Source organism: Siphateles boraxobius, unplaced genomic scaffold (assembly GCF_051911475.1).
Source record: "Siphateles boraxobius isolate OS27281-9 unplaced genomic scaffold, OSU_SipBor_1 41, whole genome shotgun sequence".
Lineage (NCBI taxonomy): Eukaryota > Metazoa > Chordata > Actinopteri > Cypriniformes > Leuciscidae > Siphateles > Siphateles boraxobius.
In genome coordinates this window covers 3,213,212-3,238,546 of record NW_027509042.1, presented here as the reverse complement: position 1 = coordinate 3,238,546, position 25,335 = coordinate 3,213,212, and the positions used below count along the sequence as shown (strand labels likewise).

The following is a 25,335-nucleotide window of genomic DNA, read 5'->3' as shown; positions in this document are numbered from 1 at the left end:
AGTTATCACGTGACAGGAAACGTGAGCACCGCTTTGGATGATATTTTACACCTGATAAATGCAGAGTGAAACGTTATCTACGAAAATCGTCTTGACCAATTTGAGATAAATGCCAGATCGCTTAGCCACCCCTGTCACTTGTTTCTTGTGCATTCTTCAGTTCTAGACACATATTCAGTTATTTCAATGCATATCTATGATTTCAATGGATTGGCAGCGCCGTCGTGTGGTTATTCTGAGGTAGGCAATTATAGTTATGTTGACCTCACCCGAGGAATCTCATCATCTAGTGACAGGAGCTTTCGAAGATACAATAAACATTTAATAATTCTCATTTTAATAACTCAATATGGCTGAATGTGCGCGACAGAATAAGTTACACAATATCAGGAACACAACGAAAACAGAAACGAAAGTGAAACCCATTCCTCTGAATCATATTACTTTCTATTTTGACAGAGGAAGCAAACGCCAAACTCCGCTGAAAGGTAAATTATTGAAAATATTCATTACTAGTTGATAATACATCGTTATAGAATTATACAGTTGTCATATTTATGAGTTTTTCATTGGTCGCATTGCTGTTTGCTAATTCATCTGAAAACGGTCAATGCATTGTTTACACCCGGTGTTTAACTGGTGTAGACCAATCACTGCAAAAAAGTACAATGGTACCAACATGTTGGACACGCGATAATACTAACAGTACTTTTAGAATGTAACATGTAGCTAAATATGGTACATGAATATGGAAATCAATTAGTACCGTGGTATCTGACACACGACTTCCTTGTAAACTACCACTGATAATGATTTGTCGTTCTTACAGAAAAATGGCTCAGGCTGATATTGACGAGGGATTATATTCTCGACAGCTGTAAGTGTATTGTAAAAAATATTCTTACATGACACATATACAACCTAACTTTCCTTGTTTGCGTCTTGGTTTCCCCATATTGATTTTTTTTTTATTTTGGTGTGTGTTTTTTTTTTTTTTACTCTTTTGTTGGAAGTTTCATTTTACATGAGTACTCATACTGATATACTAAATTAAAGGTTTTTCAAACAGTTTGTATTATATTTCCAGTGAAAACAATGTGCATTGTACTTCTTACAATTTCATTTAGTAATTGAAGATTTATATTTTTGCAGATCCCTCAGATTGTAAAAAAAAAAAGTTCAGAAATGTGTTTAATGGAATGGACACCTAATAGACACCAGTTTTAAAAGCAGACATGTGAAGATCGTATTTCTGTACAGACACTTTCATTCGTTGTTTAGTTTGTTGTAGACTATCAGCTGTAATGTTGTCTAAATTGTCTTTTTGATGTCAGGTTACTTGGTTTGAGGAATTCCAGTTATGTATTTTCTGAAGCTTTATGAAAAGTTTCGCCCATCCCAAATAGACTCTTCCTGGTATTTTTCACAGGGGGGGTATAAATAAATAAATAAAAGCAAACTGGTTTGCTTTTTTGCATAGTTAAACTGATTTGCATACTATTTAGTTTATATGAATTGGATTTGTGTAAAAAAATACATAAGGAAAATTATGCCTGTGTTTAAGAGCATTTCCACCCTCTTTTTGTAAATTGTTTATTTTTTCCTCCCATTTATTTGTACTTGCATGTATATATATATATATATATATATATATATATATATATATATATATATATATATATATATATATATATATATATATAAAGAGACATGCTTTTATTGGTCTCTTACTTTGTATAAGCAGCTATATCTTGTTAATAAAAAAAGACCATTTTCCCCACAATTCTCAGTTGCTTACTTTAATGTGAAAATATCCCATACATTATTTAAATGTGCAAAATATACAATGTGGCATTATTTGTTATATTTATTGTATGCTTATTTTAATTAAGATTAAAAACCCTATAAACATTGTATTTACTCTGTTACACAAAATACTTTTATTTTAAATGGCAACTATCAAATGTTTTAAATGATTAATCAGCGTGTAAGGAAATTTCACTTTATGCACGGGCCAATTTTTTATGTCACAACAGGTATGTGATTGACCATGATGCAATGCGTCGCATGGGAAAGGCTGATGTCCTCATTGCTGGAATGCGAGGTCTTGGCGTGGAAATTGCCAAGAATGTGATTCTGGCTGGAGTTCGATCAGTCACCGTTCAGGATGAGGGTGTGGTGGAGTGGAGAGATCTGTCTTCTCAGGTAATGACCTTTTAATGCAATTAAATGAAAAGTTCATCCAAAAACGAAGTAGTTTGACAATCCTTTACAAACAATCAAAGAAGACGCTTCAAAAATGCTCAGAGCTGCTGTTTTCTATGCAATGAAAATGAATGGTGATGTGTGCATTCAGACATGGTCCTTCAAGAACCATTGTGCCAAATGTAATGTAAACGTTGTCAAACGTTATTGGTTTTTGCATGTCATGTGACCAATCACCGTGTGATGCATTTGTGATGCATTTGCAATTAAAGAGCTGCAGTGCAGGGGTCTTAAGACTTAAGAGCCATTCCCCTTTTGTGTTTCATGGAAAAAAGATAGTCATATTTGCAAATATCCCATCGATCCATCCATCTTCTTCCGCTTATCCGGGGCTGGGTCGCGGGGGCAGCAGTCTAACCAGAGACGACCCAGACTTTCCTCTCCCTAGACACTTCCTCCAGCTCTACCGGGGGAATACAGAGGAGTTCCCAGACCAGCCGGGAGACATAATCCCTCCAGCGTGTCCTAGGTCTCCCAGTGGGACGTGCCCGGAACACCTCCCCGGGAAGGCGATCAGGAGGCATCCGGAACAGATGTGGAGGAGCAGCGGCTCTACTCTGAGCTCCTCCCGAATGACCGAGCTCCTCACTCCATCTCCCAGCAACCCTGCGGAGAAAGCTCATTTCGGCCGCCTGTATCCGGGATCTTGTCCTTTCGGTCATGACCCACAGCTCATGACCATAGGTGAGAGTAGGAACGTAGATCCACTGTTAAATCAAGAGCTTCGCCTTGCAGCTCAGCTCCTTCTTCACCACAACAGACCGGTACATCGACCGCATTACTGCAGAAGCTGCACCGATCCGTCTTGAACGAGAGATTTGCAAATATGTAAATGGTTAATTTAGTTGTTATTGTGTGACCTTTACAAAGGATCAATTATATAATTTCTTTTGTCTTCAGTTTTACCTAAAAGATGCTGATCTGGGTCAGAACAGGGCCTTGTGTTCTGAGAAACAGCTCTCTAGTCTGAATGTCTACGTTCGAGTGTCTGCCTGGACTAACAAACTCAACAACGACTTCCTCCGCAAGTTCCAGGTGAGTTATGATCCTATCTCATATGTCCATGCAATAATAATAATAATAATAATTGACTTTGAACTTATTTCTCATTTTGTCTTATTTTATGTGTTTATTACAACAGGTAGTGGTGCTCACAAATTCACCTTTAGAAGAGCAGCTACGTGTGGGAACATTTTGTCACTCAAACAATATAAAGTTTATTGTGGCTGACACCAGAGGGCTTTGTGGGTAGGCTGCACCCCTTGAATCAATCAAATATGTGAGGATGGTTAAAAATAGTGCTAAATCATATTCTGATTTCTGTGTTTGGTTTGCAGGCAGTTGTTCTGTGACTTTGGCGAATCGTTTGAGGTCAGAGACACAAATGGAGAAACTCCAGTCTCAGCCATGATTGCTCATATCAGCAAGGTGTCACGTGACTAAAATCACATTTTCACTTTCAATTTGGTCCTCTTAAAGGGATACTAACCATCACGTTCCAAATCTATAATACTTACATTCATCTTCGAAATACAAATGAAGTAATCTTTAATGAAATCTGCGAGATTTCTGTCCCTCCATGGAAAATTTAATTAAAAATACCTTCATGTGTTTCAAAGATGAACAAAGTTATGGATTTGTTATACATGACAGCAAGACATTTTTGGCAGATTTTCATTTTTTCATTTTGAAAACAAGTTGGCCAAAATGTATTATTTTATTTATTTATTATTTTTCTTCCTTTTTACTATCCTTTAATTAATTTGAGCTGAAAATGTAACATTTTTCCATCATAGGAGAATCCAGGCATAGTGACATGCACAGATGAAGAGAGTCATGAGTTCACCGATGGCATGTTTGTGAATTTTTCTGAGGTTCAAGGCATGACCGAACTCAACGGTTATGGTCCAATAGAGATCAAAGTGAGGGGTAGGTGTTATGTGAAACATGGAAAATGAAAAATGTCTAGAGTGGAGAATGGAAATGGTGGATAGCATGCAGTTCATTCAATAACAAAGATATATTTCAATGCTTTTAGACAGCTACTCCTTCACTATTTGTGACACTTCCAAGTTTTCCGAGTATGTGAAGGGTGGAGTTGCAACTGAAGTGAAACAGCCTGAAATCCTCAACTTTGTAAGTGTAACCTCCTATTGATTTATTCAATATTTAAGATGCTGTTGTCAGGATGTACAGTAAGTATGCTTTTGAAACCTGGAAGTGTGTGGTGTCAAAGTACAGCATTATAGCAAGGCACCTTCCTCAGGTGATGTTTTAATGCTTGCAGAAACCTCTGAATGTGGCTCTGGATGAAGCGCTCAGAGATTCTGAGCTTGTGGAAATGACAGACTATGGCAAGAGACAAAGACACCTGTCTCTACACCTGGCCTTCCAGGCCCTGCATAGATTCACTCAGAAATACAGCCGGACACCCCATCCTAGATCCCAGGTCAGTCATCCCATGACACCTTTATGTTCGAAATGTGTTTTAAAGTACACACATTGTATCAAAATATTCCACATTGAGACTCTATTTGTCAGTCATTATGCAACGTATTGTACAGTAGGTTTAAGAAAGGTAATATTACTGTTCCATTGATTAGTCAAGCAGAATCTCTTAGTGTTTTTAAATCATCACTGAAAACTTATTTGTTTAGGGTAGCTTTTACATAATTGTTGAAAATTGTTGTATTATTATTATTATTAATCCTATATTTCATAATGTTTTTATTTTGTATTTTATTACGTTTTTCTGTCAGTAATGCATTGTTTGTTTAATTGTATGATTTATTATTTTTCTATTCTTGTGAAGTGCTTTGAGATACTTTTTAAAGCCGCTATATAAAATAAAGTTTATTATTATTATTATTATTATTATTGTGGAAAAACTGACTGTTTGATAATTATTGCCATATTTCAGTCTTCAACAATTAAATGAAAAAAAGAATTATACAAATCTTATTATTTTCTTTTTTTTCCCCATGTGCAAATACTTGACAATTCAATTGCAATTATGTAAATGCAATGCATTAAAAAATTCAAAAATGTTTTACTATGTGATTTAATTACGTTTCTAATCACTATGATTAACTATTTTCAAAGAACAATTATGAAATATCAACAAAACTATTTTTACTACTAAAAATAGTCCAGTATATTTAGTATATATATATATATAAAACTACAGTATATTATAATAGGAATGCAATGCATTGATCTAAATCATCACGTTTTAACACCCTTTAGGCCCTTTCAGACAGGGTTTAGATTAAACCAGGATTAGGCCTTAGTTCAATTAGGACATTTAAGTGGCTTTTATAAATGTGCTTTAGAAAAAAACATTACTGGTGTGCATCTAGAGACAAAACAATGTCACTGACATATTTTAAGATGTCAGTGGATATTGCTTTAAGTTAAAACAGCTCAAGCATGCATTTTAGTCTGGGACTAGATTCAAGTCTTGTCTGTGAAACTGGGCATTAATGTAATGGTTCAGTAGTGAGACTACAGTTCATCTCTGTGTTTTGCTGCCCTCTGTAGGCTGATGTTGAAGTGATGGTTACTATCACAAAAGAGCTTTGTACAGATGCAAAGTTTGATGAGCTTGATGAAGATGTTGTAAGGGATTTATCTCTGGTTGCCAGCGGTGACCTGGCACCTGTCAATGCCTTCATTGGAGGGCTGGCAGCTCAGGAGGTGGTGAAGGTGAGTTTGATCATTTATCTTTACCCGCCATTGTTGGAATTCTCCATAATTTATAACACAACACTTCCCCGCCATTGACAGAATTTTTCTGTAATCCATGTTTTCACTGTTATACGGTAGGTGGCGCTATTATTCATCTTCTGAAAGAGAACAGAATCTCAAGATCAAAACACAGGCTAAGAAGCAGAAACAAGTGATAAACGCATTTCTAATGCACATGTTGTTGTCTTTCACTTTTCTCAGCTTTTTGTTCAAAATGCAGCTTTTTTTAGTGAAACTTAACAACATTCAAGTGTTGATAAAAAAAAGAATGCATTAAGGAAGCTTTAATAGGATGTTTATTTATTAAAAGCAGAGGCTCTGTTCTTTCTTTTGATATATTGCATGGTCATATATTCATACAACAAAATATTCTGGTGGCCATGAAAGTTTTGTTAAAATTATGTGGCTAGCAACTTTTTTGAAAAAACACTGGCGGGGAGAGTGTTTATGATAATTTACACCAAGATCACCAGTTGATGGACACATAATTTGAGTTTGTGAACATGTTCTATCTATGAAATTTTTCTGTAATCCATGTTTTCACTGTTATACGGTAGGTGGCGCTATTATTCATCTTCTGAAAGAGAACAGAATCTCAAGATCAAAACACAGGCTAAGAAGCAGAAACAAGTGATAAACGCATTTCTAATGCACATGTTGTTGTCTTTCACTTTTCTCAGCTTTTTGTTCAAAATGCAGCTTTTTTTAGTGAAACTTAACAACATTCAAGTGTTGATAAAAAAAAGAATGCATTAAGGAAGCTTTAATAGGATGTTTATTTATTAAAAGCAGAGGCTCTGTTCTTTCTTTTGATATATTGCATGGTCATATATTCATACAACAAAATATTCTGGTGGCCATGAAAGTTTTGTGAAAATTATGTGGCTAGCAACTTTTTTGAAAAAACACTGGCGGGGAGAGTGTTTATGATAATTTACACCAAGATCACCAGTTGATGGACACATAATTTGAGTTTGTGAACATGTTCTATCTATGAAATCTTTCAGGCGTGCAGTGGTAAATTCACTCCTCTCAGGCAGTGGCTGTATTTCGATGCCCTGGAATGCCTGCCTCTAGAGGAGGATGGAGTTGTCCTTACTGAAGACGCCTGTGCTCCTGTAAGCAACAAGCAAGCTCATATGCAGTATTTGGAAAATACAAAAGTCTCATTTCGGATTGTTTCTGACTTCTCACTTACTTCTGATAAAGTGATCTTTATCCTCTGTGCTGCAGAGAGACAGCCGATATGATGGGCAGATTGCTGTGTTTGGATCTGATTTTCAAGACAAGCTGAAGAAACAGAACTATTTTCTGGTGAGTGTGTTTCTCCTGCTTCACCAGCAGAGGAGGTCATTACACTTTTGTGTTTCAGTAAACCCTGTTGGATGACTGTGTCAGTTGCTTATTGTTGCTCTGTTATGCAGGGCAGTGAGCAGATCAGTGAGTCAGTGGTGTAGAATGCACAGGAAATATTTGATGTGCCATGTGATACTTCCTGTTGAGCACTAAGGATATGTAGGTCAGAGTTTCCTCTGTGAATCAACCTAATATTCCAGATTTTTTTTTAGAGGATAATTTTTGGGTTTATTACTTTGGTGTCTCTGAATGTTACTAAAACCTGGATTTTTTCATTTTAGCACATAGTTTGCTTATGTCAGTTTTATGCTAATAAAGAAGTAATAAAGTAGTATTTTTGCTTTTAGCATATGCTACTGTTCAAAAGTTTGGGATCTGTAAATAATTTATTTAAATAATGCTTTTATTCAGCAAGGATATATTAAATTGATCAAAAGGGACAAAGACATTTATAATGTTACAAAAGATTTTGATTTCATATAAATGTTGTACTTTTGAACGTTCTATTCATCGAAGAATCCTAAAAAAAATATAACAACCATTTTAACATCGGTTCATTGATAATAAGAATTATTTCTTGAGCAGCAAATCAGCATATTAGAATAAGTTCTGAATAATCATGTGACTGACGACTGGAGTAATAATGCTGAAAGCTATCACTAGATTAAATTGCATTTTAAATATATTCAAATAGAAAACATTTATTTTAAAATTTCATAGTATTACTGTTTTTATGGTATGTTTGATCAAATAAATGCATCTCTGGTAAGCATAAGATACTTTTTTTAAAAACATTAAAAAATCTTTTTTATGTGACCCTAAACTTTTGAACGGTTGTGTACATTTATACTTTAAAGTACATCACATGTAAACATAGTCCTTCCATATTTAACCTCTCTTAAAAATCCCAGGTCCTGCTCCATCTCTTAGTCTTGGAGATTATTAATCAATATTATTCATCAATTCTCATCTAATGTCTATGTGATCAGGTTGGAGCTGGAGCAATTGGTTGTGAGCTGCTGAAGAACTTTGCTCTGATTGGTCTGGGTGCGGGAGAGGGTGGAAAAATTACGGTGACTGACATGGACTCTATTGAGCGATCAAATCTGAATCGACAGTTTCTGTTCCGCTCTCAGGACATCGGGGTAAGAAGAGTTGGCACAGAATAGCTACACTGTTGATTTGAACTTCAGAAAATGGTTTTAGTACAATATCAATGACCGTAATCTATAAGAAGTCCATCTCTGAAATATGATTGATTGCGCCATGTCCACTTCACGTGCCTTAACTGTTGTAAAATCACTGTAATGCATTTACATTTATTCTTTTTATCTTTCTCAGAGGCTGAAGTCCGAGGTGGCGGCGGAGTCTGTTAAAGAGATGAACCCTTACATGAACATCATCTCTCACCAGAACCGTGTGTGTGCAGAGACGGAGGAGGTCTACACATATTCCTTCTACAGTCACCTTGATGGTGTAGCAGCTGCGCTGGATAATGTGGATGCACGTGAGTGCTGACTTTGCTAGTCCCATGATACACCATCAGTGTTTATCAGCCAGAAGTTTGTGTTGCCTTACATCTCATTCAAAATGTCTATCATTTCACTTTCCCTGTCCATTAGGAGTCTATCTCGACCAGTGCTGTGTGAAAAACAAAAAGCCCATGCTGGAGGGAGGAACTCTGGGTAGTAAAGGCCACACTTTGGTGGTAGTACCACATCTGACTGAATCATATGGACCCTCCACATCTGGAGGACAGAAAGCCATTCCCATCTGCACACTCAAGAACTTCCCGCACCGTATAGAGCACACACTACAGGTAAGAAGGCATTTGTAATGGTGGACAGTTTATTTTATCATACATTTTCTGTTTAACAGATTTACAGGTTGTTGTATTGACAAATATAGCAGCCGTTTAAGCAGCAAATGATAATTTCTCTAATTTTGCTATCACAAACACTTCTGTTTGTTCCATTTTTAGGAGTTAAACTGTCCTGTGTTACTCCAAATATTGATTAAAAAATATTCTGAAAATGATTTCAACAATATTGCTCCTCTTTGTTGTTATCGTTATAGTTATGGTGTGGACCTGAATGGTTATTAAAGCTTTATTTATATATTTATAAACATTGTCCTTGCTGAGAATGGCCCTTAACTTAAGTGGAAATATCCAGGCATAATGTATAAAACAAATAAAAACATGAAAGAAATTTTAAAAAAATTATGTTATATATCCAGGCTTTTATCATCAAAATATTTTTGAATATTTGCAAATACATATAGTGATAATTTTAATGCAAATATGAGGCTGTTTGTGTGAATCACAAATTATTTTTTGTATCATTTTCAGTGGGCCAGAGACCAGTTTGAAGGGCTTTTCAAGCAAACGGCAGAGAATGTGAACCACTATCTGAGGTAGAGATAAATGCATTTTAACTAGTCAATAGTCTAGAAGAGAAAAAACATCAAATGTGTGGAAGAAACAGGGTGAAGAGGCACAACTGTTATCAGCAGATGCAGATATTGTGTCAGAGATTCTGTTCAACATAGTACTCCTTAAATGTGACCCACTCCTCATGTCCAGGCTCAGCTATTCATTATTAGCGCAACCCTTGGCTGCTCCCTGGCTTCCTGCCACAAGTCAACTGTAGTCAGATCTCTTTTCCATCTGAAATGAAGTGAAGGATGTTTATAAAAGGCGAGTGTGCAGGAAGCTGAGGTGCTGTGTGCTGCAGACAGATACCACAAAGGGAAGACAGCAGCATAACTGCCTCAATCTCAACTACCTCCTGTGTGCTGTCAGCAAAGGAAGGACCCCACCCAACTCAACAGCTGTTTTTATTGTTTATTAATATTTTGAATTTGTTTGTATTTTTCATTTTATGTAAAAAAAAAGAAAAAATCTGTATATTTTTGATAATTTTATTAATATTAAAAAAAGTTCAATATAAATTTTATTGAATTTATTGAATTTTTTGTAATTTTATTTTGAGTAATGAAATGGTTTTAATGGCTTTGGGGCCATATAAAGTTTAACCTTAACGATTGATGTTGAAAGAATTAAAACAAAAAAGCTACTCATACTGCATAGCATACAGATAGCTCATACCTTTTTTTCCATCTTTGTCTGCAGTGACCCAACCTTTGTAGATCGCACAGTCGCCCGTGGGGATGTGGAGGCTGTGGAAATGCTGGAGGGCGTCTACAAGTGTCTGAGCGAGGAATGGCCTCAGAACTGGGCCGACTGTATCAGCTGGGCCCGCAAACAGTGGGAAATGCTTTACAACAATCACATTAGACAACTACTGCACTGCTTTCCCCCTGACCAGGTAACATAGAGAGCCAAAAATACAAGGACGTGTCATAGTGGCTAAAGCTTATGGTTCCTAGGCTGTAATATATATATATATATATATATATACAGGTGAAACTCGAAAAATTTGAATATCATGCAACAGTTTGTGTATTTCAGTAATTCAAATTAAAAGGTGAAGCTAATATATTTAGTATATATAACTATATACATATGCATGATTATACTTTTCAGAGGGCTGACATTTCTGTATTTGAAATCCTTTTTTTTATTGATTTCATGTAATATTCAAATTTTCTGTGATTTTGAATTTGGGGTTTTCATAAGCTGTAAGCCATAATCATCAAAATTATAACTTTTGCACGATATTCTAATTTGTCGAGTTTCACCTGTATATATTATCACATGAGAGAATGGGGGGGGGGGGGAATATTTTCTTTAAGCAAATTATAATTCAAATTAACTTAATTTTTGGGGGGGGCCCATATGGTTTTGCCATGTTTTGTGAGATTCTTCCCAAAACTGTACAGTAAAACGCTTTGGATGATCAAAAAAAAAAAAGAGACCTACTAAAATGACTACTTACAGACTTACTAGTCTTATCAATATATACCTTAGACATTTTGATTATCAGTATGTTAAAAAAGTGAGTTGAGATTAGTTTTGGGATCACAAGAGTGATTGAATGTGTTAGTTTCACATTCAGCAGGTGGCGCTGTTGTCTATAACAACAGTGGGCTCGGACCATGTTTAGAGAGATGGCATGATAAAGTCACAATACCTTGTAAAATAAATATTTATAAAATTGTTCAAATCAAAATCAATCATTCATGTCATTATCTGAGGTCTTATTATAAATCCAAAAGTCTTCATTATGTGAATTGCAGCATATTACAATAATTTCTTTCTAAATATATGAAATCCTTATTCAGTGAAAAATACAACCAATCATTTCTACTAGGGGTTTGTGGGTCTATGGTTGTGTAACAGTATGGATGTGGAGAGGTCTAATCCATAGCATCAGTGCCTGCACACAGAGATAAACATTCATTCAGAGGAGGGATTATAAGAACAAGAAAATAGTGTTTTGAAACTCTGAAATGTCCTTTATCTTGCATGTCCAGATATAACAGTTGCAAAACCTGAAGTCGCAGATGTGTAAACCACAGTTTAGTTTCAGGGGTTTGTGCATGAATATACTGAAAAATAATCAATTATGAAGTTCTCCTGAGGCTTGGATGAGCTTGGCATTAAAGTTTCTCATTGTCAGGAGTGCAGAAAGATGGTTGGAAAGATCAACACAAACTATTATTTCTGTTAAACTAGTGGAATTAGTTTTGTGTGACTGCTCTTTTGGTCTGCCTTTGTTCTTTACAACAACCTCTTCTGTTTTTTGTTAAAACACAAATTGTATCGAACACACACACACTTACACATGATAAACTCATTACTCTGTCTCTCTAAGCAAAAGGCTTGGAGACATGGGCTTTATGGTGACCAATCACGTCCACTTCACATCAGCATGTGACTGGTGTGGCTGCAGGGCTTGCATTTGGTTCACAACACATGTAGACGTCTTCCATTCTTGTTTACTGGAGCTGACTATATTGCGCCTTTAACAATATCTTTATATATTTAAATGAACAACCTTAAGTAAAACAATGTATATACCTTGTATATACTATTTCCAATTAAAATACTATTAAAATATTTTTATTTTAAACTGTAATTAATTGATCCTACATAAGTGTAATATTTTTAGATATAATAATAATAATAGAACTATATAGCATCTTTAACAGTATCTTTTATATATTAAAATGAACATTAAGTAAAACAATGTATATACAAATATTTTTTAAATGAAAAATAGACAAGCATTTAATTGTAATTACAATAAAAAAGTAAATAAAAATAAATAAATAAATAAATAATAATAGAACTATATAGCATCTTTAACAGTGTATTTTATATATTAAAATGAACAACAATAAATAATGTTTATACCTCTTTTTAAAATAGACAAACATCTTATAATACAGATAATAAACATATTATTAATATTAAATAATATTAAAATAATATATGTATATAATACATTTCTACATGTATAATAAATATACATGCAGATAAATTTAAATGTATAATAAACCATGAAATAAATAATATATTCAAATGAACAACAATAAATAATGTTTATTCCTCTTTTTTTAAATAGACAATCATCTAATAATACAGATAATAAACATTATTAATATTAAATCATATTAAAATAATATAGGTATATATAATACATTTTTACATGTATAATAAATATACATGCAGATAAATTTACATGTATAATAAACAATTAAATAAATAATATATTTAAAAACATTAAAAGAAAATGTAAACACTTTTTAAAAACGCTTTTTCTCCTCTCCTTCCCACTCTGGTCCTCACTAGGTAACAAGCTCTGGACTTCCGTTCTGGATGGGCGCAAAGAGATGTCCACATCCTTTGATCTTTGACACAAACAATGTAAGTTTTCCTGAGTAAATTCCCATATACAGTCTCTGGAATCTCCCATCATCCCCTGCAGACAGGAATGTCTAACTTTACGACTCACGTTTTTTTCTCCTGGTGTGAATTATCTGATATTGATCACCTGAGATTAACAAAACAAAGTGAAAACATGTTAAACCCCCGAGCCCTCACACACAGACACACAGACACACTCACACAGGTAAACACAGAGGCACATTAGCAAACAGGTCATGCTTTTCACAGAAACCCTTTCAGACAAACTCCTGAATAATTTAATTCGGCTAGATATGCAAATGGTTCCGCTCTACAACCATTATTCAATTTTATGGCCCATTCTTTCCATTGTCTTGATTCTTTATAAATGTTATCATCATTTGGTAAGATTTGTTTTCCCCTAAACTAAGGAATTCCCTTTTCACAGTCAATTTGAATTCTATAGTCAACCCATTTTGGGAAGTGTTGTTTTTTGAATGCACTACACACTTTCCTCTCATCATTTCCTGTTAACCACTGCAGTTCTGTTTCTCTCCATGTGTGTTTGTGATTCATGGCAAGTTTTCCACCCTTCAGCCCAAAATCAAACACAAACACGCAGTTTCATTTTAGTTCTGCCAGCTTTAATAAAAGTATTATGATTTGAGATGATTACCTTTTTCTCTTGTTTTATACTGTAGATCACCCATATGGACTTCATTGTGGCAGCGGCCAATTTATATGGCCAGATCTATGGGATTACAGGCTCAAAAAATCGTGCTGACATTCAGAGCGTTCTGCAGGGAGTAAAAGTCCCAGAGTTCACCCCTAAATCTAGTGTAAAGATAGCAGAGACGGACCAGCAGCTGAAAGAGGAAAACGAGGAGAGGAAAGAGGAAGGTGAGATGTTAGGCTTAATATAAAATTATATAATACATTTGAATAAGTCTGGAAAGAACTCTCTTTTAATATCCCTCACTGCATCTCTTAGACAAAGTCAAGCTGGAGATGTTAAAGGAGAAGCTGTCCAAACTCCAGCTGGCCAACCAAAACTTCCGGATGCATCCACAAGAGTTTGAGAAGGTACCCATGTTTGTCAAGTCAATATCTATTTGAATAGCATTTTCACAATACATACTGTTTTGTGATGCTCGCCTTGATGAAACTAAATACCTTGTATCATTTGTATAAAGCACAGAATGACAAAGAAAATAGACAATTAAAATAGTAGTAAATAAAACATAATAAGAAAATAATTCCTTATTATTTAACTTAATATACTAAGAAGGTGTGTGTGTGTGTGTGTGTGTGTGTGTGTGTGTGTGTGTGTGTGTGTGTGTGTGTGTGTGTGTGTGTGTGTGGGCTGTCAATACGGATAATTTGACATCATAACTTTACATTCTTTTCCATTTTCAAAACCTTCTGTTTATTTCCTGGCTTTCAGAATAAAAAAATTTAATATATATATATATATATATATATATATATAATGTGAATATATTTAAAAACATTATTTTTATCATTTTTTTGTCATTTTGTTCATAGAACAAAAAGTAGCTTAGACATTATGCAAAACGTCTTTGTTTTACTTTACACTTAAAAGAAAACAATATGGGTTTGGAATGACATAAGGAACAGAAAATTATGACAGTTTTATTTTTATGTGAATTATTTCGTTAGTGGCTTTAAACATACAATGAGTCTGAAAGTTAGCGTGTTAACTTTGGCATTCCCAGTAAACACACACATTTGGTGTGTGCACTGGGCCTGTCAGACTTGTTGGCGTCCACTCTCAGGTAGGAGGTCTCAGTGGACCACAAAATTGGCCCGACTGCAGTTTTCATTGACCCTTAACCAGCTCCGTCCATAACAGACGAAAGAAAACAGTCATCCTTTCTGTTGAGACTGATCTTCTTCATAGTACCTCAACGCTGTGACATACTTCTCAAGTAGAGGGTGTCCAACGGACAGGCAGGTCTTATGAAAAGCGTTGGATGCATGCTGGTTTGGTCAGTGTCCGCTTTGTCGTTTGTCGTGACTGCATGACACATGGGCTTCCTGGGCTTACACACACACACACACACACACACACACACACACACACACACACACACACGCACACACACACACACATACAGTACATAGACTGAATGGGCAGCAGTGTCCGAACTACATCTCAGTTGTGTGTTCTGTTAGGAAGAGGATTAGTCTCAGTCTATGTGTTGCTCTGTATGTATCTGTCTTTGATTTTCACAATCTCTTCAGTCTTTAAATCACTCCTGGACTATCTATTCTCCATTTCTCTTTCTCTGGTTGCTTCTAGTCTTGCTTTCTTTGAAGATTAGGCGTCCTGGAATGTGTTTGGAGAAATGTTCATATGGCAACAGTTAGACAAAGGTTTCTGTTTATTGCAGGTCTCTAAAACCACATAGAAAATCTGGGATTAAAATACATTTTTAGGATTTTAAAACAACAAAAATATGATGGAAGAAGAAATATTCAATATTCTGCTCTCTTTTCTAGGTCACTAATCAAATGTAAGTGAATGAGTGACATCATGTGACTCTTTGAACCGATGGTCAGGTTTTGTTTTTTTGCGTACACTAAAGCCCAATACAGTGTTTTAATATCATGGATCTACTGTTATAGTTTTTGTTTATTAAATTATATTTTAGTTTTTATGTTTCCTGTTACAAAAAGGTAGTACAATTATAAAAATGTCTCTAGTGTCCTTAGACCTTAGGGCCCCACTGTTTGTATAGTATGTCCGTATGCATGTGCAAGTGTGTGCTCGCACTTTTAGCAATGACACATTCTTTGCCCGATTTTTCCAGTGGAATGTGTGTTTGGGGGATTCTGGTGGCATCAGGTTGCCAAATTATATACTATGCTCAAACACCCCCGCAGTTACCCTCAACACACCCAATACTTGACAGGCTTTGTAGTGCTGCGGTGCCTGGGGCGTAGCAGAGTGGCAAAACCTCAACACCAGGGTATCTTAGCATTCCTGCAATATCTAATATCACACCAAAGTTCTTGAGTTGTGAATTATGCTTAATGGCTTTTTGGGTTTTTAATTGCCTTATCTTTTAAAAAAAAAAGATGGTCCTCTTTATAGTCCTAAACAAAAAGAGAGGAAATTACATATTGATAGTTTCCAGTCTCCTATTGTATTCATGTTTAAACATGACGCGGTATGATATAACATCTTTATCTAGTACCTGTTGTACCAAAGTGCACAAACATACATGTGGGTCAAACAATTTAGTTCCTGTTTTTAAACTCTTCTTGTTTTTAATACAAGACTAAAAGATAACATTCAGCATCACATTTAAAACACAACAGGTCTTTTCCACTTTGGTTTTGCCCTATGGAAACAAATGAACAGATGGTAAGTAGGTGAAGATTTGCTGATGGACAAATCAAAGGGTGTTTTCCATCGTTGAAAGGAAATTAAAATCAACAGTAAATGATGCAGCTCCTCTATAAATTTCCACACTGCACAAAAAAATATATTTTTAATGAATATGTTTGAATTTTGTTTTCACTAAAAATGTCTAAACATTCTTAAAACAGTATTAAATATGAATCAAATATATAAAATAAATATTAAGTAAATGTATCTAAAGAAAAATTGAAGATTTGTTTAAAGAGAATATTTATTGAAGAACATCTTTTAGAGTTTATTTTTCTTTAACCATTTGCAAATCTTGTTTTAAGCATAACCATCTCTAAGTTTAAAAATTAGAAAAAACAATCAGCACAGTCTCCAAATATGTGCATCTGATGCATGTTTACATATAAAAACAAGATCGAATGCAAGAATGTCCCTTATGTGTCAGTGCTGTAATAATGAAGTTGTTTGTGCATTACCATATGCTCTTTTTTTATTCTTGTGTTCCAGGATGATGATAGTAATTTCCACATGGATTATATAGTTGCAACATCCAACCTGAGGGCAGAGAACTATGATATACCAACAGCCGACCGCCACAAGGTGAATTTTTGTCTTTGTCAAACAACTCTGCGGTGCTTTTGTTTGTGAGACAAGGGCTAAAGTGATCAGCAGTCCCCTCTGTCATCAGTTTCAGTACATACACAGAACACCCTGAGGAAAGACCTTTTCATTCTACTAGACCATAGTGTTCCATTCCATTTACTTGTACTACTTACCATTAATAGTTTGCACGACATTTTTCCACCCGTGTGAACATGTATTTGTAATTCACGATGCATGTGTACAAAGTGCATATTTATGTAAATAATATCCCAAACCTTTTTCTCATCTGTAGAGCAAGTTAATTGCTGGCCGCATCATTCCAGCAATCGCCACTACGACAGCTGCGATCGCCGGACTGATGTGTTTGGAGCTCTATAAGCTTGTCCAGGGTCACCGGAAAATCACGTCCTACCGCAACGCATATTTATACTTGGCCACCCAATACTTTGTCTTCTCACAGCCTTGTGTGGCCCCGACATTTACAGTAAGTGACAAAGCTACTCACTTATCACATCTGACTGTCGTCCAAATGAGTGTGTATTGCTTTTTGTCCTAATTCATTAACAAGCACAGAGAGGTAGAAGTTGCTCTTAGCTGTTGAATACAGCCTATCATAATGTTTGTATGTGTATATTGACTATAGGTCTGTATTGGCCCTCCATTTCCAACATAATGTATTTCATTTTACCATGGTTGTGGATTAGCTAAAACCCATATTAACTATAGTAAAATCACTGTAATGGTTTCATGTAGCTTATTGCTTTAATAAAACAGCAATATAATAAAATAACATTATTATTTTATTACGTATTATTATTATTAAATAGGTGATCAAATATAAAATATGATATATATAATATAATAACATAAAAAAAACATTAAATATAAATTAAAAAAATATCTAGTTCCTTCTAATAAAGTTAGTAGTATTTAGAGCTAGAATGATCTGTTTTATTATTACAATGTTTTTACATGCATCACTGTGTTTATGGTCTTTGTTTATTAAAACTATTTTTTTCTCTTGACTAATATTTGAACAAAGACTAAAATGTTGTTAGTTAGAGTAAGCGTGCTAGTTAAAAGACTTCTGTTCCCAATAATCACTCTTGTGCAGTGAATAAAAGGTAATGTTTCCTGTGGTTGAGTTCTGTTATGGGGGCCCGGGGTTATGGCTGGGGTGAAAGGGTACAGCATCAGTCTTCTGTCTGGGTCTAGATCACTACAGGCTTTATTTAACTTATTTTCATCCTCAGGGGCTTAAACCACTTAGTAACTGTACACTCACCCACGCAGACCCCTCACTTGCCAACCTGGTGACTTTGCTCAGTTTAGGGGACTTCCACTTTCAAAGGGAACGCATTCTTATTTAGACAACAGAGTTTTCGGACAGACACGTGCATGTATTAAAGCAGCTAACCCTCGAAAGAGTTGCATGCAAAATCTGGTGTTTGTGTTTGAGCTGGTGCGCTTATGGGTTTATAACTGTGATAAAAGATCTTAGAGAAAAAAAACATAAGTGAATGGTTCAAGATTTGTGCAGAAAGACTTCAGATGAGGTAATGCAACCCCAGACATGGCCGTCCACACATGGGGGGAGTGTTGTTTCTACCAACATGTGCAGGGTCAGAGTTGAGGGTAATTTTCACCCAAGGGGACAAGCGGTGAGCGGATCTTTGAAACACACAAGCTCAGGTTACATGTGTGATGTCACCATTTTCTAGAGTGTCCGGGATGCTCCTTTCTCAAAACACTCAGCAGAACCAACAAGTTTTGGATTACAAGAACATACAGTGGCCCTGAAAAGTATGTGGACACTAAAGCCCACAAATGTATGAATGTCATTGCATTAAATAACCTGACAAGTCAATTTGGTGATTTTTGGTGGATGATGTATGAAGTCAGTTCACCTCACGTTCACACAGGTGTCCTATAGCAGAGGAACCACAGGTGTAGTTTTTCACATTAACTAAAAACATGTTCCACTAACTTTCACAACCACAAAGTGCCACAATGACTTTTGTCTTTATTTTGAAGGGTATGTCAATTGTTTTATCATTTAAAACCTAACAAGCGCATTTTTGTGATGCAATACCATTCAAAATTCTGGGGTCGGTTGCGAATTTTAAGAAGTCTGCATTAATTTGATCAAAAAATATGGTAAAAACAGTAATATTGTGAAATAATGTACATTTTTAAATAACTGTTTGTATTAAATTGTAATACAATGATCCTTGTAGTCACATGATCCTTCAGGAATCATTCTGAAGGACGAAACATTAACTGTTATTATAGTTATTAATGTTTAATACACTTGTACTGCTTAGTATAGTGGAAACTGATAAACTCTCTTTACTGTCACTTTTGATCAATTGAATGCATCCTTGCTGAATAAACAGTTTTTAAAAAGCTACAGCAACATTTAAATGGTAGTCTATATTTTGAATGATAGTCTGTGGATGTGCTAACTTCCTTCATTTTGAGTGTGACATATTTGGAACCACTGAGTGGAAAATTTTTCGTGTCTAAAAGTTTAGACTTTCAGCTTTTCCTTTATCTTCCTTTTCACCTTTTCCATCCTTTTTGTTTTGTTTGCATACCTTTTTGATATGACTGGCACAGTTTTCACTAGTCTTTTCCAAGTCCAGGATGTCCAAAAACGTTTCCACACACGGGACGAGTTAAGAGTGTGCTAGAACATGCTTTATTTTGTAATACTGATATGTGGTCGAAAACAAATTATTGAGTCGATTGGTTAGCATTTCCATTTTTCTAAACCTTTGTTTAGACTGTGGTAGTGATATGATAGTGTCCAAATTGGGCTTTGTCAGCTGTCAGTGCATTAAATTGAGCTGTGGAAATATCTACAGTATTAGTATCTTTTCCAGCAATGCGGTTTCCATTTGGAAATTGTTATGGATTTATATAGAAGAAAAACAACAGGAGAGACACACTTATTCAGATGGATCAGATATGCATAATAGTCAGTTGCTTGATAAAACTAACATTTAAGTCACATTGTCACACAAGAAAAAAACATACAAATTATGGAAATTTGACAGGTCACATACTAAGAGGGTTTTAAATCTAGTCTGAGGCAAGACTGATGTGCTCGTAGCTTCCTGTTTTCTATCAAGGACATCCTCTTTAACAGCCTCCACTATTTTTACACTCTCGAGACAGTTTCAGGCAACCCGTTTATCAATCTTTTTTTCATGAGAATGACTTGGATTAGTATTGCAGACATTACTTTGGACTGAATATTTTTTGTCTTTTATAAAACTAATTTACAGTACTCACAATGGCAGTTTTTATATTTTAGTCATTTAAAGTGTAAAGCCCATGTAACAACTTAGGTCCACATTGATTGTGGAAAGCATTCCATTTAGCCCAGTTTTTCTGACTATAATGCATCAGTATTTTACCTTGGCATTTTTGTTTTCCAGCACTCTATGTAACATGTGAATTGTTCCTTCATCAGTAATGATCCTAGAAAGTGCTCTGCCTGGGGTTATTGCTTCAGGTCCTTATTAGCAGCCTCTCAAGGCAGTTTATGAGACTGTGTCTGTCGTAACCCTGCAGAAAAGACCAGCATGTGTTTTCATTTAGATGCTGGTCGTCAGCATGGGATGCTGGTGTGCTTGTGTCTCCACTGATCACTTGTGTGAGTCTAGAAGTGTCTTTCCCTCTACTTGCTAAACACCTTTTTGTCCTTTCCACATTCACCTTTGGCTTGCTTAATGGGACTTAAACCCAGAATTCTCTGTAAAGAGCACTATACAAATACAAGGACTTCTTATAGATTTGATAGGTTTCATTCAAATGTTTTGTATACTGTAGATTTCATCATTGAATGTCATTGCAGCAAAACCAAGTTTTGGACCGCTGATCCTTTGATGTTGACCTGGAAGCATCAGAATGCATTACTGTTTACAATACAAATGTGATGTGACCATATGTGTCACTGACCTCCTCCGAAGGTGGTTTGACAGTTGGATCCCAGTGTTAAACAGCATCTAAAGGTCTAGATTTTCTGCTACACATTCATCAATCAGTGCAGGGTTAATCAGTGCTTATATTTTAAAGTAAATGGACCGCATGTTTTTACCTGCTTCTGTTAATAAATTGATTTCTTGCAGCTTGGCTTTTCACCTGTAGGCATTAATGTGAGGGTTCTTATAGATGAAGCAAACATCTAGCAGTGCTTGTAACTCTTGCTTGATTATTAAGTCTTTCTTTCTCCTTATAGTCACAGTGAACACATTTTTGTCTTGAGTCATCTCGTGCTATTCATGGCTTACAGGGATTCAGAATGATATATAATGCAGTTCAAAAGTTTGCTCTCAGTAAGTTTTTATTTTTATTGTTTCAAGCAAGTCTCTAATGCTCACTAAGACTGCATTTATGTGATTATAAAAAACAGTAAAAACAATAACATTTTGAAATATTATTACAGTTTTAAAGAACTGTTTTCTATTTTTAAATGTAATTTATTCCTGTGATCAAATCTGAATTTTCTGCTTCATTTCTCCAGTCTTCAGTGTTACATGATCCTTCAGAAATCGTTCTAATATGATACTCAAGAAACATGTCTTATTATTATCAATGTTGAAAAGAGTTGTGCTACCTTTTTTGTGGAAACGGTGAAACTTTTTTCAGGACTCTCAAATTAACATAAAATTTAAAAGATCTGCAATTATTTGAAATAGAAACCTTTTGTAACATTATAAATGCATTTACTGTAACTTTTGATCAATTTAATTCATCCTTGCTGAATAAAAGATCTAAATGTAGTCTTAAAGTTTTCATGTAGATTTCTGTCATATGATTATATTCAATGGGTTTTACTTAATATTTCCCTTTGTCAAGTGTTGAATTTCCCTTTGCCATAGTGGTCTAGTTTTGCTATCCATCTTTGCTTAATCTTAAATACCTCTCTAGGGTGCAGGTGCAAGGTGAAGAATCTGAGATGTGAAATGTGACAATCATGCAGGTGAAATGCTTAAAGAAGAGCAAAATAGGATGCAACAACCAAAGATGTCCATCTGATGCATGTCTACAGACTAACAATTAAAAAACAGCACAAATTGAACTTTATCCCTCTCCCTTACATAATGTATTAGTTGTGTCTGCTGGTCTTGAAGACCAAATGGAGCGGAGATTATGAGCTATGAGGTGTGAGCATTTATTTGGATATGACCTGTGGGCCACCTTATTTGGCCATTGATGAATTACGGCTGGTTGTAAAGAGAGAGAACGAAAGAAGAAAATAGTGAGGAGGCAGAAAGAGAAGCCTTCAGTAATGACAGCTATTTCCTGCCATCGCAGGAAGCTCCTCTATTAAAACCAGATTTTCTTGAGCTCCAATGAGACTGCCTTTTTATTCCTTTAATCATTCACAGCTTCTTAAAGAGAGAGCAAGTAAAAAATAAGGGGGCTGTGGGGAGAAATGGAGGTTTCAAAGCCCATCTGCTCAACCCCAAAGCTTCTCTCCATTTCTTTGTTCTCAAGCATTCCCTTTTTGACGGAGTTTCAAAACTTTACTTGTTCATTTACTCTTTTTCTTTCTGTGTTACTGTAGAGTGCACTCACTTGTATAAGCAGCTCATACAATAGAGCTGAGCTGTGTCATCAGCGAGCAAGTGGTCTTGGTTAAAGCTTTCTCTAGTTAGCGATGCACAGACCAATCTAACCATTCTAACCATTCACATGATGACGTCTTGAAGTTTTAAGGAGGATCATGCACGTGTTTAACGTATTACAAAATTTGAGCTCATGCACAATTTAAAGAAATGGATTTAGCATGAAATACAATGTTACCTGTAATGTGTATTGCAGTTCGCTTTCTTTAAGTATATCTTAACTTTTTGCAGCGATGTTGAATAATGGAGACTTTTCATTAACCACAAGAATTAATTACAGGAATATATTTACACAAATTACATTTAAATTAGTACATTTAAAAAAATAAAAAAATACTTTTATTCAGTATGGATGCATTAGATTGATCAAAAGTGACAAATAAATGTATAATGTTACAAAAGAATTAAGCAGAAAAACTGTTTTCATCATTGATAATAATCAGAATTGTTTCTTGAGGAGCAAATCGGCATATTAGAATGATTTCTGAAGGATCATGTGACACTGAAGACTGGAGTAATGATGCTGAATATAGTAGTAGAACAAGGTAGTATCAGCTTTGCATCACAGAAATAAATTACATTGCAAAATATATTCAAATAGAAAACAGTTATTTTACATTGTAGTAATATTTCACAAGATTACTGTACTGTATTTTTGATCCAGTAAATGCAGCCTTGGTGAGCAGAAGAGACCTCTTTCAAAAACATTAAATCTTATTGACCCCAAACTTTTCAATTTAAATAATAGTTCTGAAATTGTAGTGTGCAATGATTGATCAGGCCTGACAACACGTGGCTTGTGCAGCTTTGTGCCTTTCTGTTGACAAACTCTAGTGCTCTCCTACTTAGCAAGAGTCATAATTAAAATTGTATAGCCATCAGTACTTGAGCTTTCATCTTTGGCCACTTTTGCCTTTAGTCTTCCTTCTTTTCTGATCTTCAAAAATGTTCTTTTTATAACAATCGTATGGCTGAGTGAGTACAAAAAATTCCTCTGGTTTTCATTCAAATAAAATGGTAATTTTTCATAGGCATGCACCAGAATGATTGCCAAAAAATGTGTGTGGCCGTCTAAAGTAAGCCGTTGCTTTAGAAGTAACAGCATGCTGCATACTTTCCATATGTCTGCATGGTGAAGTCATTAAGCCATACTTCATACGAAACATATAGTAGAGTTGTGCATCCTGGCCTGACATCACAAAACCACACCAAGAGGGTTCAATCAACCATTCCTGGTGGTAAGACATGGATGGATAGTTGGAAAGATGGACAGCAGTTATTTCATTTTCAAGCTATTATTCTGGTATCAGCTATTTCACCCAGATTAGCCAGTTAAATGTCTTTCAAATGCTCTCTTTCTGTTTAAGTGATTGATTCCTAACCAGAAAAAGCTGAAAAGAGGACCAGACATTATGATGAAATACACCCATCACTAGAGATTTCAATAGTTTTTTGGCTCTGAACTCTTTCTCTCAGCAGTGATTTTCAGTTGATAGTTAGGATCAATCAGACCACAGGCCGTGTTATTTTCATTACCCACAGTGTTGAGTGCTGGAAAGACGAGTTTTCCCATAATTCTCCCTCCATGTGCAGCAGTAGTTCTGGAATCAGTCTTTAAATTAGATGGGAAAATGCTGGTTTGTATTAGCTCATCTTAAACTAAAAACCCATGTGTGTACCTGATGGAAAAAGCTGAGAGAATACGTGCACTGTGCAGACCACAGTATAACATCATTAGATTGATCATGAAATTAATACACAATCTTTGTCCAGTTTATATGTTTTAGAGATCCCAAGCAACATACAGTATGGTAAATCTTTTCTTTAGAATAACATGCACTGATTAATAATGCCCAATAATACCAGGAATTATTAAGAAAGTAAATAGGGAATGTGTACTCAACATCCCCAATTATATGTTTTTAGGTCAACAGATTTAATAAGAGTTTCAAAGTCCAGAATGTGGCATGATCTTAGTGTTATAAGTAGAATTTGGTGAGAATGTTTTATGAGGGGAAAGTAAACAACATTTGTTTAGTTTACTGCAATTTGTGTTTGTTTCTATGATGCTCATCAACATGAATGCAATATGATGCCATTTGATGAACATAGAGGAATGTGCCCGTAAAAAGATCAGACACATGAAAACACTTATTCAATTAAGAAGTTTTCCATGCAAACATATCCCCAGGAATCCAAGCTCGGCCGTAAATGACCCAGTATGCTTAATTGGCAGGTCTAGTCTGTGAAAATAACAAAACTTGGGTCAATTTCACACTTTTCACCAGCTTTAGTCCCTTCAAGTAAAAAAAAAAAAAAATTATAAAATTATCAATAAGTATGCCAAAATATGTTTTCCATAACTCTTTAACATTATTTAATTAACTTGATTATTTCAAGTTATGAGATTCAATTAGATTTTTTAGTCAGTTTAATATAATTTACATTTAAATGACTTGCTCAGCCAATTAGATTTTTCTTAAAACTTGAAGGCACTAGCTGAACTTAAGGTTTAA

At 35.2% G+C, this 25,335-nt stretch overlaps 1 protein-coding gene across 2 annotated transcripts in view; it reads left to right on the top strand.

Moving 5' to 3' along the window:
- Positions 1-25,335, top strand: part of uba7 (ubiquitin-like modifier activating enzyme 7) — a 38,164-nt gene continuing 12,829 nt past the window's right edge. The window contains exons 1-23 of one of the 2 annotated variants that reach the window (XM_077197831.1): positions 1-240; positions 460-488; positions 830-877; positions 2,037-2,205; positions 3,166-3,300; positions 3,407-3,513; positions 3,603-3,693; positions 4,062-4,194; positions 4,304-4,401; positions 4,553-4,714; positions 5,806-5,970; positions 7,020-7,130; positions 7,246-7,326; positions 8,358-8,513; positions 8,710-8,875; positions 8,991-9,187; positions 9,719-9,783; positions 10,502-10,697; positions 13,127-13,201; positions 13,882-14,080; positions 14,172-14,263; positions 17,085-17,177; positions 17,473-17,664. In XM_077197831.1, coding sequence (XP_077053946.1) covers positions 187-240; positions 460-488; positions 830-877; positions 2,037-2,205; positions 3,166-3,300; positions 3,407-3,513; positions 3,603-3,693; positions 4,062-4,194; positions 4,304-4,401; positions 4,553-4,714; positions 5,806-5,970; positions 7,020-7,130; positions 7,246-7,326; positions 8,358-8,513; positions 8,710-8,875; positions 8,991-9,187; positions 9,719-9,783; positions 10,502-10,697; positions 13,127-13,201; positions 13,882-14,080; positions 14,172-14,263; positions 17,085-17,177; positions 17,473-17,664 — 2,814 coding nt within the window. In that variant the 5' untranslated portion in view covers positions 1-186. Of the gene's footprint in view, positions 489-829; positions 878-2,036; positions 2,206-3,165; positions 3,301-3,406; positions 3,514-3,602; positions 3,694-4,061; positions 4,195-4,303; positions 4,402-4,552; positions 4,715-5,805; positions 5,971-7,019; positions 7,131-7,245; positions 7,327-8,357; positions 8,514-8,709; positions 8,876-8,990; positions 9,188-9,718; positions 9,784-10,501; positions 10,698-13,126; positions 13,202-13,881; positions 14,081-14,171; positions 14,264-17,084; positions 17,178-17,472; positions 17,665-25,335 lie in introns of both variants that reach the window. The other variant, XM_077197830.1, reaches the window with a different exon arrangement.